The following is an 18,967-nucleotide window of genomic DNA, read 5'->3' as shown; positions in this document are numbered from 1 at the left end:
TAACAGATAATTGACTTAATTAAAGCCGCACAACGCTTTGAATTTGATTTCTTTTTGTTAAATAATTTATTTAATTAATCGTGTTATTATTATTTCGATATTATTTAATTTATTATTACATTGATTTATTTAAATGACACGTTGCACTTTCCGTCCGAATTGCACGAACAGAAGGCGAATGATAAATATTTCATATCAGCATCAATTTATAAATATATTTAATATTTAAAAAATTAATTCAATCAGCGTGTTACACAAAAGAATCATTAATATTTCTCTAAAGATATGTAAAAAAAAAAAAATATAAAGAAATTGACTCGATATTAATCACATAGCTAGTCGCTAAATAGTCTAAAATGTTAATCAATTCACTGAAGCTTATCGAATATGGATGTATTATTTTCTTCATAATGCAGGGATGTAGCTATAAATAATTTCAAATTTAATTCAATAAAATATAGAGATACTTAATTCTATATTAGTTATTTCTATTCAAATGTTGAATAACAAAGCCATATAGAGAGATATCGATCGCCGTTTTTACAAATAGCGATATCTTTTGATTTGTAGGTGACGAATTTCAGTATCCAGTATCTGGCCACTCGTCCTGAGGGATATATAGATCAGAAATAAGGATGACCTTCCATTGGGATAAGCTTTCACCAGCTGAATTCCAACAACTTCAGGACTTGGCAGCTTGTAAGTAGCAAAAGAAAGAAACGGAATAGGAAGTGCTGAAACGTGTAAAATAATGCAGATAAATCACAATGGAGAACTAAGATTTCTTTCTTTTTCCTTTTGAATTTTTTTTTACAGATCGTAAATCCTAAAGTCTGCGTTACTGATGAAGTTTTAACCAACTTTGACTTGATCTAGCGTATCGGCAAAATTTAACACGAACAACTTTATATACATCTGGCTTAATTTTCACTTAACAGACGCTGTTATTAATTTGTGGACACTTAATGAAGATTAATCTCTTAATTATTTATCAATATGCAAGCTGATTTCAAAGTTCTAAATAAAGAAGATTATTTGATATAAAGAACCCAAATAAGAGTTTCAATTTTTTTAATGCTTTTATGATATTTGCAAATTTATAACCGCTATATTATACGAATTATTCATAATGAGATTATTCATAATGACAGTAGAATATTTATCGCAATTTTCTTTCTATTTGAGTCAAAGTCAATGCATTAATTTTACATTTTTTTCAACATTTTCAAATTCGAACAGTTTGTAATTTTGAGTGTGTACTTGATTAGGTGATTCATTCATACAGTATCCTCCGAATGAATCAAATGACGTAATTTTATTTGCTCCGAATCGAATCGAATATGCGATAATTTTATCCCGAATTTACTCATTGAATACAAATGAGCTTCTCGTGTTGCCTGTTGCGTTCTTTAAAAAGTTTCGTTGCGATGAAAGTAACTGAAGTTACGCGCGCTATCGCTGCACGAATTAGATTATAGTCACAAGAAAGTAATTTATTTGAACAATGAAAGATAATATAACATTATTTTTGTTACCGTCAAAACGTAAATTAATACGTAAGATAATACGTTGTAATAAAAAACATTCTAGCATTTTGTTAAGATGTTTTGTAACAGCATGCTTCTAATAGAATAGAACAATATAATTTTTTTTAATATATAAATATAAATTTTCTGTCTTTATCGTAAATTACCTGAGACTTTCGCGTACCATAGTGAATATTTTTAAATTATGTGGCTACCAACGGGGCACTATCTTTAATTACAGATAGCACTTAACGCAATTAAATAAAACTGAAACGAAGTGATAATTAGCTCCGCTCAATTACGCAGAATGAAAGTCAACAACTGGAAGTTTGTTGAAAGCTATTAAAAATACATCAAGATAGATCTAAAACATAAATACTATCTCGTTGAAAAGAGAAATATCGAATAATCAGCAATTTATACTTCGTTTGCTCTGCTTCTGTTACAAAGCATGCAATTCGCGCATGTTGCTTGAAATAAGTTTATAAAACAATATGCATTTAAAACTTTAATTAAAAATATTTGTGCGTTAAGTAGTTTGCAATATTTTTTTGAAATCCTCGTAGACGGAGTTTTGCGGATATTGCTTTGGGTAAAAACAGTCGCAAAAACAAGATTTCAAAAAATTCTTGATTGGAATGAATAATTAAAGTGAACATGTATATAAAACCGCATGTTATATTATAATCTCGCTAATATAATATATAGATCCGAACGTTGAAATTCGTATAATTTTGCCGTATATATTTCCGTGCGATTTAGCGACCGGCAGTAAACGCGCTTTGAATTTTCCGCGCATAAACGACTCGATCGCGAGCTTGATGACGTACAGGTGTTCCACTGTCTAACATTTTACATCCGACTGACAGGAAGATGCGAAGCTGTAGCAACGCCTATGTCTTTCGAGAAGAAGCAATATACGCAACGTTCGCGCAGGAAAGCATTAATTCATCGAACAAGCGCTACACTTTGTCGTGTAAGCTGAATAAATTGCCGCCGTTCATCAACAAATTTACTGGCATTACTGTAATATGGCTTCCACCCTGATACATAATGTTTTATTCGAAATAGTACAACATTGTGAAACAAAAGATTTTCGTGTTAGAATTCGCTGAAATAGAATGCATTGCGAGATGAGTGAGAGCAAGAAATTAATATCATTAATATCAATAACATTTAAAAATAATCGAACAAGTGTACGTCTCATTTATAGCACAGAAAGAACGGTTTTGCTAAAATGGTTATCTAAAAATTTAAATTAGTTAGATATAGATCTGAAAATAAATTTGATGGCTATAAAAATAATTATGTAGAACACTCTGGTTACTAAAATGTCAAAACTTTTTACAGCATTGCTTATTATGCTTGTATGACTTTCCTACATAATTATTTTAATAATCCAACAAAATTTATTTTCAGATCTGTATCTAATTAAATTTTTACTTACCTTCAGCAAAATAGTTCTTTCCGTATGTATTTTAATTGATCTAACTGATAAACATTTTCTTTCGTCCTCTCTTAAATTAAACAATAATTATAAATTAAATTATAAATCGACTGTACAAATCAAAGATTTAATAAAAAAAATCAGCCTTAAATATATATAATTTGAAAATTAATTCTCGAACGTCTACAACTTTTTAAAATAGAATAAATTTAAAATGAGTAAATTTAATAATGAGTTTTCGAGAAAAATTGCTTTGTCGTAAAGTTACTATTTGCGATTCATTTATGTGGATATTCTACTGTTATAAAATAATTGTTCATAATCATCGGCAGTTATGCGAGACAGTCATCGAGGCGGAAACATGAATTTTATGCATTAATCATCTGCCCGTTCGAATATGATCCATCGTGGCCGTCAATCGGCTCGAAAATAGTAGTCGCCCAAAAATATCCCGATCCGTTAAGTGCATTATGACGTCAGTGCGGGTAGATTAGGCCAATGGCCTCCTATTATTAGTCAATTTATCACCGTTGTTTCTTCTGTAAACAGTTGACTTCAAGATGGTTGATCAATCGCCCTCTCTCTTCACTATCTCTCTCTATCTCAGAATCAGAAACTAACTTGTTCGTGACACATTTGCTGACATGTCGAATGACATCGAATCATACAACCAGAAAAAAATCTCTCACGAAATATTGATATATTTACAGCTTTAATGTGTTTTTTTTTTATACATTTGTTGAAATGATTGAATTTATAAAGCTAAGATTGGAAGTATTTGAATATTTAAAAAATTGTTATTTGCGTCATACACATCGCCAATCAAATTTTTTTGACTCAATAAAATTACTTTTTTACTTTTTTAATTTGCTTTTACGTTTTATATGTATTGTTATGAAATATTTTTTATTAAATTTTCAACTATTATAAAACATGTTATATTATTTAGATTCTCTTTGATACTTGATACTACAATTATTTTATTTGATACTACAATTATTCTTCCAATATATAATAGAATTAATTTAATTATGAGTGCAATAAATTGTCAAACCATTAATTGTTTCTCAGATTCCACGCGGAAACTCCAGGATGTTCTGGCCGAATTTTGTGGGAGCAACACAACGCCGAGCGGCGTGCCGAAATATCATCCGGACGGAGTGAGTCATATAAAGATTAATCCATATCTTAGTCCGTAACCGATAGTATATGCATAAAAAATTTAAGATATTTTCCGTCTATAAAAAAGATATATTGTTTTAAAGATAGGGTGAAATTAAGCGAAGATGTATCTCTAACATTAAAAAATGAGAATATCTTATGCAATGTTATTTTTAATTTTTCATCCGACACTGTCGTGATACTCTATTCGGTAAATGTTATTTTTTGTAAAGTATACGTTTGATTCCATAGAAATTTCCGCAAGTTTTCTGTGTAAATCGATAGATGTGAAGAATTCTACCGAACGCGAACACGATTTCGTTGCCGTCTCTCATCTCAGGTGCACTTCAACCTTTTTATAAAATGAAATTGAACGATCGGTGTGCTCAAGAGTGCACTTGAGCGACAAATATCTACTTAACTTGGACGCAAACTGTTTAAACAAGTTTTTCAGGAAATGTGATATTTTATGGAAGACCGCGACAGATACATCCATTCAAAACGATTTACGTAAATAATAAGTAATTTTTATTCGTGACAAGAACGAATTTATAACTTTACAAAATGTTAGTCGATTTCGTTACAGCTGTTCGCCGATGAAAAATTTTTTATCGTATTAAAAAAAGGGACTATTGAGAGAAAACTTCTTCTCATTTTATCTATTTCGTATCGACTGAGGTACTGTCAGATTATATGAGCGCACAGTTTATATTTTGAGTGAAAGCTATATAGGAACGACATAAAGCGATGGTATAATATGGTTCACAACGAGAAAGCATTTGTATCATAAAATCGTAAACTTTCCTGCTAGAATAACATTCAGAACACGTACGATTCTTACGGACAGGTGGAAGTTATTGCGTGCTCGAGTTATACAAGAAGGACGGACGACATAAAAGAGTTCCGCATTTGACGACGCATTAATGATCGACTCAAATTTCTAATGATAGTCGCATGCGAAGTTATTTCTTGCACGAAAAGAGATTTCTTATCGCCAATAACATACCATTAGTTTAAGATAAATTTTATGAGAATTGTATTAAAAAGCAATCAAGAGTAAATTCTTCTCTTTCCTTCTCAGTATAGACATTCTAAATTTTTCCTTTGTAAACGTGTTTTTTTTTTTCAACAATAAAAATATGGTACGACAGTTCTTCGGAGTTTGCAAATTTGCGGATTTTTAAAGTTTTTCAGCGCATGCAGCTCATAATGTAACCGCGCGCGAATTCGTCTCGCGGATTTCACGGTGGAACTAAAGTCATTCCTCCAACTTCGACATCTCTCGTTATTTTCTGACAGTCGTTTTACTTTTGCGTCAGCGTGCGAACAATGTGCAACATCGACGTAACATACGTCTATAAACCTAAACGTGCGGGAACACGTTTAACTCTCCTGAGGAATATTAACTCCGAAACTAAAACAGATTGCTGAAGTTACGACGATGCTTTTTTTTTGTACGAAGTGCTCGCCGGCACCGTGTTTACCGTTCGTCACAGTTTGTCGTAACACGCGTTGCATCATGATGATATATTGATTAAGGCTTCTTTTACGTGTACCTCTCTTGTGACTAATGGAGCAACTTTTTGCAAAAATGTTGCACCAAGTCTCATGCGAAAAGTTACGAGTCTCGTCATAAATATTCAAATGGCTAATGCGTCAACGAAATACGCAAGCTTTTTGAGAGAGAGAGAGAGTCATGATAATTTTACTCAATAATCCCATTCTTATATTTTTATACACTCTTAGAACAGAGTCAGAAATATGTCTCTTATTAATATTTCCTTCTGATAATGGGACAGTTTTTATAACAAGCTACTAGACACCTGTGAAACGATTTGAACGACTAAATTCCTAAATCCTTATAAACCATTGTGAGTTACAACAAGAAGTCTGATTCATGATCCAACGGTAGTAATTTCATAGCACGTTCCAAGTTGGGATCCCTTTGAAGAGCGATCTAAATTACTTTCTTCTATGTTACCGGCGTCTTACCGCAAATTCCAACCGCGTGACATTTTCAGACGGTGAACAAATTTACTGGCTCGCCATCGACGACGATATAATCCACCATTCTCGTGTGATATTCTCATATGAGCGACCGGCCAGAATTTCACGAAGTATTAATCTTCGAGTAATTATTTTAAAATGGCAATAAAGCTTGAGTTTCTTACAGGAGCGTAAAAAAATTGTGACATCAAAGATTAAATTTTATGCTGGATATTTATCTAAAGTTTGTGGTTCTCAAAACGAAGAAGAAAATGACTTGTATAATTCTAACGTATACTGTAATAATGCCGCAAAAGCTTTCTATTCGTTTTGTAGCGGTACGTGCTGTAGAGATTCCGCGAGACACTAGCAGAACTTGTTCGTTGGTGGAAAGCACAGAAATTGCATTCTTACTAAGAGTGTCACAATGCTTACTGATCTTATTGCATACATAGTAACAGTTAAAATCCATTAACGTGAAGCTATTGTTACGAGAAAGATTCCGTAAACTTTATTTACGCATACAGACAACGATGTTATTCGCACAGAATCGAACATTATTCGTTTTATCGTATACAGTGGTAACTGGAAGGAAAATATCGTCGATAGTTCAGTACGCGATTACATGAGGCAATATTGGCAAATTTAACATGTAATTTAAAAAACTCTCATTAACTTCCAATAATAATTTGAATCTCACTTTTTTGAATCTTTTAAATATACATCAATTTTCTTCCTATAACTTGTATGTGTATTTTGTATTTTCAACTCTAATTGATATCCGTTCTCTCTTAACTGGTATTCGCGGATCCAGTATACTTTAAATTAATGTATCTTTGCTTAAAGTTAACATGACTGAACGATTTTTTTTTCATTATGAAGGTCAAAATCCGAAAAATAAGATTAATAAAACTTAAAATTATGTAAGGTTATGAAAAACATTTGTTATAAATAACTTTTTATAACACAGTTGAAAAAAATGTTCGGGTTCGCCGGATACGTAAATATCGATTAGAATTAAATACTTTACTGTATAAAAAAGAGGAAAATGTGGTAAAACAAAAAGTAACTAAAGTTCAATTTTAAGCTTAATCTATGTGCTCATGTGTGTTGTTGTGGGTTTACGTGAACTGTGAAGTAAATTACACTTTCAGAATCTAACAGATTATTTTCATTATCGCGATATTAACATCAAATATTCCAGTTCAATCATAAAGTGATTGAAATCGACCAATATTGAGTCAACATTTACAACCGGAGTCCTTTGTGCAAGAGAACGCAAATTTGGTAATCCGTAGAATCCGTATGCGACAATCGACATCGAATGTTAAGAGGTTTCATTGGTTACGAGAGCAAGAGGTCCGGAAATTCCCCTGTGGACGCGGCGGTCTTTTACCGTGAAGCGTAACCGGTGTCGAGAACTCATAATTGGAGATTCCACTGAGGGACAAGCGTGCGTCAACGGCCCGATAAGAGGTCACATTCAACCACAAGTCTGACACACGAAACGAGCGCTGCGACACTCGACTCCCTCGATTATAGTTAGCCGAATTTGCGATTTGCTCGAATCAGATTTCTCTGCGTAAATAAATTTAATCGTTCGAAAATCACAAGTTTTGTTCTACAATTAATTAATCGCATTATTCATTATATTTAGATAATTTCTTTCTTATTATATTTTGACGAAAGTTTTGTAAATATTTAATTAGAATTCGTCTGATTTGTGGATTATATATCTGTATTTGTAGATTATATATTTAAAAGCAGTATAATATTTTTTGTAAAACCGTACTTATCTTGTATGATTTATTTATACATTTTATCATATCTTTCATGTTTTATTCGATTGTTTTGTCGTATCTTTTACGTTTTATTCAAAAGTTTCACTCATTAATTGTTCCGAAGCATCATTGCAAATAATACGAATAATACGGTCACCAAACAATAACGTTGAGGTTCGATAATTGTGAATTTAATTGAATAAATACGTATATATATTGCTAACAGAAATATTCTTGCCCAATAGCGATAATAGTCAACAAAATGCCATATGTACAAAAGCGGAGACAAATACCACGGCATTAAATCAATAAAATTGCGATGGATGAACAGAGTTGCTTGTGTTCGCTCGTTAGTATAGGAAACACTGTTGAGATCTCATAACTGAATAGCCAAGAGAGTTCAGGTTTTGCGGCAATGGTTTAAATGATCACATTTAAGCTCTATATTAACTGTAGAGTTTCGAAACATGCCAATGTATATCATCAATATTACGCAACTCAAAGATACGATGATTTAAATGATCGGCAAGATTTATTCATCAAAAGTTGGAGAATTTATTCAATTCTACAAGCAAATCGGAGTTATTTTCTGCCATTTATATTCAAGAAATATGAGGTACATTAATATATAATTTTAATTTATAATTTAATTAAATATAACGAATAATAATTCTTATAAATGGTTATCGTCAAAGAAATATTGCGGACCTGATAATCTCGATTCAAATCGAATGAGACCAAAGACTGTGACGTCAGAAAGAAATTCAAAAAGTATACTTGACGGTCTATTCACGCAAACTTTCTTATTGACGGAAACAGAATTCTTGAAAGAACATAATCGAACAAGTTAAATGGTGATAAGAAGAGAGAGAGAGAGAGAGAGAGAGAGAGAGAGAGAGAAAATCGATTACGTCTATTTAAAATGAAAATCTTGGAAGAATATTTAATTAGCTCTGTAAACAAAGATTATGCTACTTGTAAGATGTCGATCTTTCATTTCGTTTCACCAATTGTCTTACAAGTTTAAAGATTTATACCAGTTAATAGTCTACGCAGGATATCTTTTCCGAAATCTTTTTCTGAAGTAATATAAATATAAATTTACATTTAATTATTTGAAAAATATAGTATCTCACACATACAAAAAAAGAGAAAGTGATATAAAAAAATGTTTCTCTATTGTAGAAATCGGATAAAACGAGCGATATTTCATATGTTAAATGAAATAAAATCATTTTGATATTATGCATTGTGATACATATGTGATACAGATTTATCACGAATTTAGTCATATATATTCATATAAAAATATTCATAATTTCAATTTTTCCGAATTTTAATATGCAACATATAATATTTTTCTTAAAATATTCTCGTAAATTATCAATACTTTTAAGAATTAAAAATATCTTTCAAATTTTTTGTACATTAATCTATAATCATTTAATTATATTATAATTTTCATTATTTTTTTAATGAACTCTTATATCAATAATATAAGATGTCAAAATGTTTAAAATACACAGTTAAAATAAAATAGCAGGATAATTTTTCATCGAATTTTCGACGAAATTAGAAATACGAAAATAAAAAATTATTTTTGGAAACAACACGTAACTAAATATATTCGTGCGATATGTACGGAATATATAAAATTCCAAAATATAATATTATTTGTCGTCACACCGAGGATTATTAAAAATCGAGTATAAAAGCTTATTTATCGCTCTATTCCAAAATCCGCAAACCAAATTAGAGAGATTTGTCGTCCTATTGAATATTTTCAACCACACAGGTATTATACAGCTTCACCGCTTTTGCAGAGAAATCCGCAAATAAAAATAGTCCGCTTGCTGTGTATCAAAGCCTGAGAGTTTAAATCGAATGCATCGTTATACACTTGAAACAAATTAACTAAATACGTTCGACAAAAGCATCTTCTTAATTGAAATTCAATGCGAAATAGACGAGATAGATCATTACGAGAAATCGTTATTCTAATATATGTAGCTTTCCGTGCTCAATATGGTTGTCTTACTCGCAATTTCGTTGCGTGAGGAATAGTGTCATTACGGAGCACGTAAAACATGCCATTTCTATTTTATTTTTCTTTCACCTGGTTTCCTTTCTCTTATTACACTCTAAAATTTTTTCAATTTTTTCTGTGCTATTTGCACTCTCTCTCTCTCTCTCTCTCTCTCTCTCTCTCGCTTTAATATATTTTATAATTATCTATTGTAATTTATCTTTTCTTAATTTTTTTTATTATAAATTTATTATTATTTACTTGCTTTTTTCGTTTCTATTTTTTTCTTTACATTTCTATTTTTTCTGCATTATTTTTCTTTCTTGTATTTTCTTTTTATGTCTCTATTTTCTTTGTATTATTTATCTTTTGCTTTATTTTCTTTATATAATTATTTTTGCGTTATATAATATTGCTCATTGTAATTCTTGTTATTCCGTACATTCTTAGAGAGTTTACCCTAGAATGTTAATAAACACTATATTTCTCTCTCTCTCTCTCTCTCTCTCTCTCTCTCTCTCTCTCTCTTTCAGTTAGTGAAATATATTATCATAACATTTAAAAAGAATTAAAAAGGATTAAAATTGATCTCGATTCATTAATGTTCGTACAATTCATAAAGCATACTTATTTTATGTCCGGCATTTAATAAAAGAATACATACATACATACATACATACACACAATAGAATTTTTGAAATTACAATAAAATTACGATGAGAGAATGTGCGAATATGTTATCTACGATCTTGAGAGAGAAAATGTTTCATTCGCAACTCTCTGCTCTTCATTTTCCATAACGCTAATTAAGAGACGCTGCCGCAATGGTTTCATTTTGACGATGATGATTAACTCATTGTTGTTAATTGAATGAATGCAGCTTTGCGATTGTAAATATACCAATGTTCGGTAATGGGGGTAGCTCAAAGTTACATAATGATTCTCCTTACCTTCGCTTTGTATTCTATCTAGTCACGCGAATGAAAGCCTCTCTCCTTCCCTTCTAAATTTCTTCTTCATATTTTGAATTGTTTCATGGAAAAGTAAGCATGTAAAATGCACATCTTGTAGAGATGAATAAAGCAAGGAAATATTTCCTGCGCGGAAATGTACCAGAAAATATAATATTTATCTTAATGTTATCGCTGTTATTACTATCGTACGTCGCGAAGGCTCGTATGTAGCTTTAAGGCAAGAAATCGCTATTTTTCTGCAAAATATACCTATCTGTGCATAGGCGACGATATTATGTAGAGACTAGCGCGTCGCCCATGTAGTATTCATGCTTGACTCTCTTCTTATATGTATATACCTATGTATCCACACGAGGTGCAGACACGGATAAACAGCAACGAACAACAAGACGGAGCGTGAAGGGAGAAGCTACAGTTTCTATATTAAGCTTTGTGAACGAGATATTCTCGGCGAAAAGTCCCTTACGAGGGTCGGCAACGGACAAGGACATATATCAATGCCGTGACACGTTGCCTAGGATCGCATTATCAATGTCACTTCCAGTAATGCACCTTACTTGCATCCCACGCCAGTCGCGACAAATCGATTGTTATTTGACTTTCATGCGGGAATGATTAACGATTTTAGCTTTTGTAACGCCTGAAGGGAAGTAAATTCGTTCGATTGGTAAATCGGGCACGGGAACAATCGACGTTAGCAACGTTTTGCTTGTTGTCGTTTATCGTACTCCGCTTTCACGTGCGAATATCTTCGAAAGTTACACTTTTCATTTGAAATCTTTAGGAGAAGAAAGTATCGATAAAGTATCTCTCAGATCATCCGTCATCAATTTCATCCATCAAATCCTTTATGAAATTCATTTCCCGAAGGACACGTATATCCTCGATTTGTTATACAGCATGAACCTACATCGTTATCGGTAATTCAATATTCAAACTTTCCGAAACAACGGAACTCTGTAACGAGATCGAACTGGACGCCGTGCCGCAGTAATTATATTATCATGGTGCTCTTCGACTGTGTGACATATTTCGAGCGATTATCCGGCAACCTGAACAACTCTATCCGCTTTTTCACCCGAGATAGCCCAGGGACTACGTAACTTCTTATCGAGCCATCTCCGTATATGTGTACACGGTATGTGTTCCCCGAGCTCGTCCTTCGGCCTGTAAGTACGAAGGACAATGAGAAACGGTTGCTGGGAACGTAAGGGATGGAAAAACGGGTCTTCGTGGGCCGCAAGGGTGTGGTTGCTTAGCTACGTGACGTCATCTCTGACGCACCAAAAGGGAAGCGTGCCGACACCAGAGGTGCGACAAAGAGCGGATATATCACATATCACGCCGAGGTCACTGCGTCATCATCGCACGCACACACAAATCCACGAAGAGGAGGGTTCCCGAAGCGGATTAAACGCTTACCCCTAAGAACGATCGAAACGGAGTTCCCGTTCACTATCGATCTGGGGTTTGAATACAGTGGCAAATAGAAACTAGAATAGTATAGATTGGTCCTTCCAAGTGTATTCGAATCGGGCTACAAATTTGAGGTGATCGAATGAATCTAAGGAGAATTTCCAAAATCCCTTTGTCATTCTATTTACACGGTAAACAAGTTAATTATAGTAACAACTACCTGACTCAATCAACGCTACTCATAAATTGTGATTTAGATCAATTCTTGTGAAATCTAAGAATATCTATTGTAAGAGAAAGATGCACTTATCAGTTCACTTAAAACAATGAAAAGATATACGTCTGAAGAAATCTATTTGCTAATCATCTCGATAGTAATAAAAATTATAATTTCGATGAAGATCTGAGTTAATGCTTTTTTTAATGTTCAATGACACAATATGCAATTTAATCAACTTTTATGTATGTATATTAACTTATGATTATGAATATTTAATATTCAATTTCTTCAAAAATTATTCATGTAAAATACGTATTTTATATATTGAATAATTTTTTGTAACAAAAAATAATATTAATATTTATTACAGTTTTTCAAAAATTATATTAAACATATATAAAGATTTTTGCTTAAAATCTTTTCAATTTTCTATAATTCTTAGCACATAAATATTCAGTATATAAAAGCTCAGTGTTGTATATAATTCAATGTACAAATGTGATATATCGCAATGTCAGCAGCCGAAAAATACGCTGTCCTATCTCTTTTAAGAAAGCTATTTATCGTAAAACGAAATTTTTGTGCCGTTAAGCTCACGCCGATGCCATCCCACTTTACGATACTCATAATCTTCGAAGTTCGCGGATTTATAAAATATCGCTGTCTAGATTTTTCCTTGGTCATCTGATCTATTACGATAAATCTATTACGATAACTTTTTTGGACCATCAAACGCAGGTCCACCTGCCTGACGAAGAGAAAAAAATTTGATCTCAAAGAGAGCTTGCATATATAGACACAATTCTTATCTTTTCTTATTTCATTGTTATATTCAGAACAATTGTTTTTCAGTTTTTGAAGAGATCGTGAAATTCAGTATTAATTGTCTCGAGATAAAACAAATATCATTATTTTTCACTTCATTACTCGTTTGACGACTATCATGAGCATGTATACTCGGGATGTTTTCCGAGGAAGAAACATACACCTCGTAAAAATATCGTTTCAAACTTCGTGAATCTGACAAAGAGAGAAACGCGTGGACGCGTGTATTTCCGTTGACAGTGATAGCTGAAAACCGATGCGCATTGCGAGGTAACCGATGACGCCGCGATCGGTCGTATTCTCCACGCGAAAGGCGATTAAAAATTCAAGCGTCATCGTTCAGAGACCACTACCGCGATTATCGATCCCTCGCGGGGGACTGTACTCATTTTAGAGGTGGAAAACGTGATAACGGACGGATATTATATTTTCTTCGGGTCGTCTCACGTTACCTTGCCGCGATTATATAGGCACCGATGCCAAGTTGTTCACGCTCGGCGAAGCGCGGCGTGCTTCAGTAAAGGCACCTCAAAACGCAAAAGCTAACCCGCTTCGTGAGCTTCGTCTGCCGGCTTCCACACTTGCAGCTTATGCAAGGTCTCGAATATAAAACGAGCATGTCCCCTGTCTTCGCATAGTGCGCCGTTACATCTCCATATTGAATTATCGGAGTAAAGTCATGAATGCAATAACGTTCCGTTACGTTGTCGGCTACAGAAAATTAGATTTCATTTTTTCTATTTTTCAAGGAGAGCAGAGCTCAAGTTTCTTCCTTTCTTCCTTTCTTTCTGTCACTAACTGCGGATGACTTTAGAATGTATAAATAGATTTCCGTTCTCTTCTACATCATCCTTTTCTCACTATAGAATATTACATGATTCTGTCTTCTCATTGTTCTGCCGGATTATGAAAAGAAATAACGAACAAAGCAGTGTATGTGTGTGAATAGAGTAGTCTTTTTAAAAACTAAATGAAACAATGAAGTTTTATTAAAATCTTTGTAAGTGTTGAACGCGCAATACATATAATGCTTTGGTTTGTTTAATTACCAAGAAAATAAATGCAGCTAATGAATCTTACTTGATTACATCTTAACGATATCAAATGCGTATATTTTCATATATATTACAAGATATCTATCACTATATTATTTCTGTTTTTTCATCTTTCTTTGTGTTGATATAAAAGAAGAAATAAACCACTTGAAGTAATAGAAAGAAATGACAATATCCGCATTAAATTGCACTTTTCGTGTATAATTAAATTAGCTTAGACATCACAGAGGAACAATACAAATGAAACACTATTTTTTTTCATATATGTTGGAAAAAGAAATCATGTCAAGCTAACATGTTGTGCCTTTCACTTGTTAACAGTATACGTTGTACTTTTTCGCATAGTATCCGCCTCATGAGTGCTTTGTTAAAAGTGTGTGCACCGAGTGGTCACTCAAGCAGTGAAAACGTTTTTTCTCGCAGATGGTCTGTAAATCATTTAATTAATTTGAAACAGGTGCCTAGCGCTTTGCACGAGAAGAAAATTTTTCATTCGAGGTAATGCAAGAAATAAATGAAAATTACTAAACATACACTTATATTACATTATATAAGAAACTCCTTGTTTTAAGTATATTATATACTTTTACGTATACATTGTTAAATTCATAATGTCAAATTACATCCAATTTTAATTATTTTTAATCATTTCTATATTAGTTCTACTTAATATATATATAATATTTCGTTAATTCAACTAAAATGAAGTTTAAACAATTTCAAGAAAATATAAAAATAAAAATATTAAAGATTCAAATTTAGTTTATTATTTAATAAGTGCATACGTTAATATGGATGTTTTCAACACTTTGAAATTAATAATCGTAGAAATGAATTGATTTATATTTTGCGTAAAAGTTAAAAATAAAATGTTATTTTTTTAACTTAACTTAAGGTATTGGGGTTTACTGTTCTTTTGATATATTTAACAGTGTACCATCACAAAGTTAATAACATTAGTTAAAATAAAATTGGATAAAGTTCCTTGTATGTAATTCGACTTAAGGCGAAATAATTCAGAAACACTATTAGACAGCGCAACACTTTTATGCAGGACTCGCGCTTGCCTCAATGTCAGTAAGAACACTAAGAACCATAATAAGAATCAAATTAAAGAAAAAATTCATGCGGTTGAATATAGAAAGTAATGTCATATACGCTGAATAAACCGTGAAACCAAAGTTTATATTCCAATTTTTCCACTTGGCCTAGAAAGCTAGTAGTGCGGAGGAGGATTTACAAACAGTTGCTCCCATACGTCGCTGAATATTGTTAGTCGCATTGCAATCATCTGTATAAATCTCACCAAATCGCTTCTTATGTACATAACGTACCAGTGCTTTCTGATGCGATCGGTGAGAAACTTGCGAATTTAAAATATCTTGGAATAAGATAGTAATCAATCGAGAAAACAGATGTAGTTAAGTAAGAAGAAAACAACTCTAAAATATATATGCTTCTTCAATTCAACAATTAACTATTTAATTTCAATATTACATACATAGAAAATTCATATGTATGTACATTTTTTAAATATTCGGCCTAAATTTTGAAATAAATACGAGAAAATTGTGTCTAATTAGCAATAAAAAACATGCTACTTTAAACAATTCATAAAACTTATTTTTTGAGAACATTCATATTCACGTTACAAAAAAAAAATCGCATAATTCGAGAGCGGTGTAACGAGCAAACAGCCAAAGTGTTTCATACAGTTTTACAGAGGATAAAAACAAATATTGCTCTATTTTGCATGAGCCATTAGTTTCTCTTTGGATTAAATTACGTTTAGTCACGCTAAACCCCATTTCCAGTGATTTTGTTATAAACCCGCAGGATCACGTCACGTCGCTGAAAACGAAAAGATCGATTGACAGCAGCATCGCTATTATTTGCTGGTGTACCGATACAGTAGCTATCAATTCGATGATAGTGTCGACGGTGCTGAAGGATATATTGTAACGTCAAAGGGATAAACGGTGGACGATGAAAATGTCGAGAGGCAAAGCGGTTACTCGTAAACATCGCGGTAATAAAGTACGCGGATGATAAAGAAAAACTTGTATCGCCCGGTGCTCGAATGAGATTTCTCGTATAAAGAGAGAGAGGGGACGGGGTGGGGGAAGAAAGCAGTATAATTCTTTCTCAGTGTAAATGTATATCTGCTACCCAAGAATATCCGGGAAAGGGCAATTGCTGAGCTTACAGAGGAAACCTCGCCTCACCCACGCTCTGTTATTGAACGGTGGAGGTTAACATTTATCGAATATTATGCTCAGAAACTTTGTAATATTTGGAGGAGATTTAGACGTGTATTTCCAATGAGGACAATCATCAATGCAAACAATAGAAAGCTTTTTCAGTAACAAAATTTGATCTGTCTTTCTCTTTTGAATTTTCCAAAGCTGAGATATCGTGCCGTTAAAATACTTGCTTATACAGATTTTTTTAAATTATTTTCCTCACTGAAATAGTGCATGAAATAACTCGAGATTATTAAATTGAAATCATGCGAAATTTTTCAAGAATCTTCGCGTTAAAAAAAAAACAAAGTATCAAGCTATACAACTACATTTCAACACATCAGCTCGACTCTTAATTAAACAAACTCCTCCTGAAGCAAACAACCTAGGTGTAAGTGTGCAGTCACGCACGTGTTCGAGAGATCATAAATCATTCAGATGCAACCGTAATATTTCTACGTATTGCCGTAACAGTCGTTATCCCAACGTGCAGCTGAAAACATATAAACACACGTAACAACTTTATTACATTCACGACGAGTTCGTGAGGTGAACCCTTGAAATCTAGATGTGACTAGCAATCAACACCGGTGAAACACGGAGAGCAATCAAAGAAAACTTATGTATGTAAGCAGGAGTGAAATCTTTCTCTCACGCTCTCTCAGTAAAAGGAACAGCATTTTTCACTTGCCGAACGTGATGCACAGATGTACCATCTTTTTGAAACTTAATGAAAGAATGATATATGTGAGAAGAAATAGAGAATATGTTGAGAGAAATAGAGTGTGACAGAACCGAGAGGATAAGGGAGAGAACATGCTAAAAGGCCGGAGGTTGCGTTCGTCTTTATGCGCGATGAAACTTCTCGCTGCCTTTTCACCGATGTCACAAATATTTGCCGTCCGCTCGGTTAGTCGTGCACGCGCTTTTATCCAAACAGAAGGAAGAAACGCGAAATTAAAGCGGCACTCGGAGGCTGATCCGCAGCAATCCAATTCCTTTTCTTCATTACATTCCGGGCAATCCATCGTTTGCTCTTATTGCCGGACGAACGACGAGATTGTAAAGGACTGACACGATCGATTCGACTTGATCGGTATTAAATGAGAATCAAGGATGAAGCTGTCTCCTGCTTTTCATTCACTATCTCATATCGCATTTCGTACGTCTCCCGGTTTCATTTATACGAGTCAATGGGAATGTTATTTAACCAATTGAATAAATATAAATCTGAGCTATTAGATGGATTAACGAAACTCGAAAATACGAATACAAATACATTTATTCCGAAATAAGGTCTTCTGCACATCGCGTTTTCTTGTAAAATATCATAAAAAATTTATAATAATGATTTTTTTATAATGATTTTTTAGAAGATACTTTAATTTTTTAAGTGAATCACACCGTAAATTTTTAAAGAAACTTATATCAAGCAAATGATTATCGGAATCTACAGATTGTACAACGAAAATATCATTGTACAGTATTATTAACTATTACAATGTAAATTCAAATACAAGCACTTTTGTCGAAATTGAATTTTCGCATAATGTAAAGTTTTCATTTACAAAGCAGATGGGAAACAAGAAGGGAAGTTAGAAAAATAAAGGAAAAGGAAGATGAAATTAAACTGAAATCACTAGTAATCAGAGTTAATCTAATCCCTTTTCTGTTATTACTTCTGATCTTTCTTTTTTACATTCCAGAGGAAAGGGATATTTGAGAAAATTTCTATTATTGATTTATTACATACCGTACATGACTTTTAAACTTTTGAAATTAAAAAATTGGGAATCATAAAAACCTGACAGTTCTTATAATCTTGTTTTCAAGGAAAAAGGAATCTATTCTTGTCGGATATTTTTAGTTACCTTGCCCGTCACGAGGAATACAATTTTCGAAAACCCGCCGTATACATCACACGGAAAGTATGACGTCATTGTATCCATGGAAACGAGAGAGGGAGACTTTGTCAATGACGTCACTACCTGCAGTTCAGTGCTTGTTCAGGGTAGCCGAGGTCGGTGCCCTCGGAATTCCATGTGGTATGCATCTGTGATACGACGTCACCATCCCTAATATTTACATGGTCGCAAACCTGTGTGTTTGTCCATGTAATTTTTTGGTTTTGTGTATCTTAAATTACCTCCCAACTCTATTCGGAAAAGTTTTTTTACAAATTGGTAAATTTTTAATCGTCATACAAAATTTTTTATTCGTTTATAGAGAAAGAAATGTATTCACGTAACTAAATCATAAATTTTATTACCAAAAAATGTGTGAAGACCTTTGTATTTTTTAATAAAA

The 18,967-nt window shown here is 32.9% G+C and overlaps 1 protein-coding gene across 1 annotated transcript in view; it reads left to right on the top strand.

The window, feature by feature from the left end:
• Positions 1-635: 635 nt before the first annotated feature.
• LOC108684117 (diacylglycerol kinase 1) overlaps positions 636-18,967 on the top strand; it is a 48,781-nt gene continuing 30,449 nt past the window's right edge. Inside the window, exons 1-2 of the mRNA XM_018188216.1 lie at positions 636-699; positions 4,045-4,133. Coding sequence (XP_018043705.1) covers positions 636-699; positions 4,045-4,133 — 153 coding nt within the window. The remainder of the gene's footprint in view (positions 700-4,044; positions 4,134-18,967) is intronic.

Source organism: Atta colombica, unplaced genomic scaffold (genome assembly GCF_001594045.1).
Source record: "Atta colombica isolate Treedump-2 unplaced genomic scaffold, Acol1.0 scaffold126, whole genome shotgun sequence".
Lineage (NCBI taxonomy): Eukaryota > Metazoa > Arthropoda > Insecta > Hymenoptera > Formicidae > Atta > Atta colombica.
This window is presented reverse-complemented; position numbering and strand designations above follow the sequence as displayed.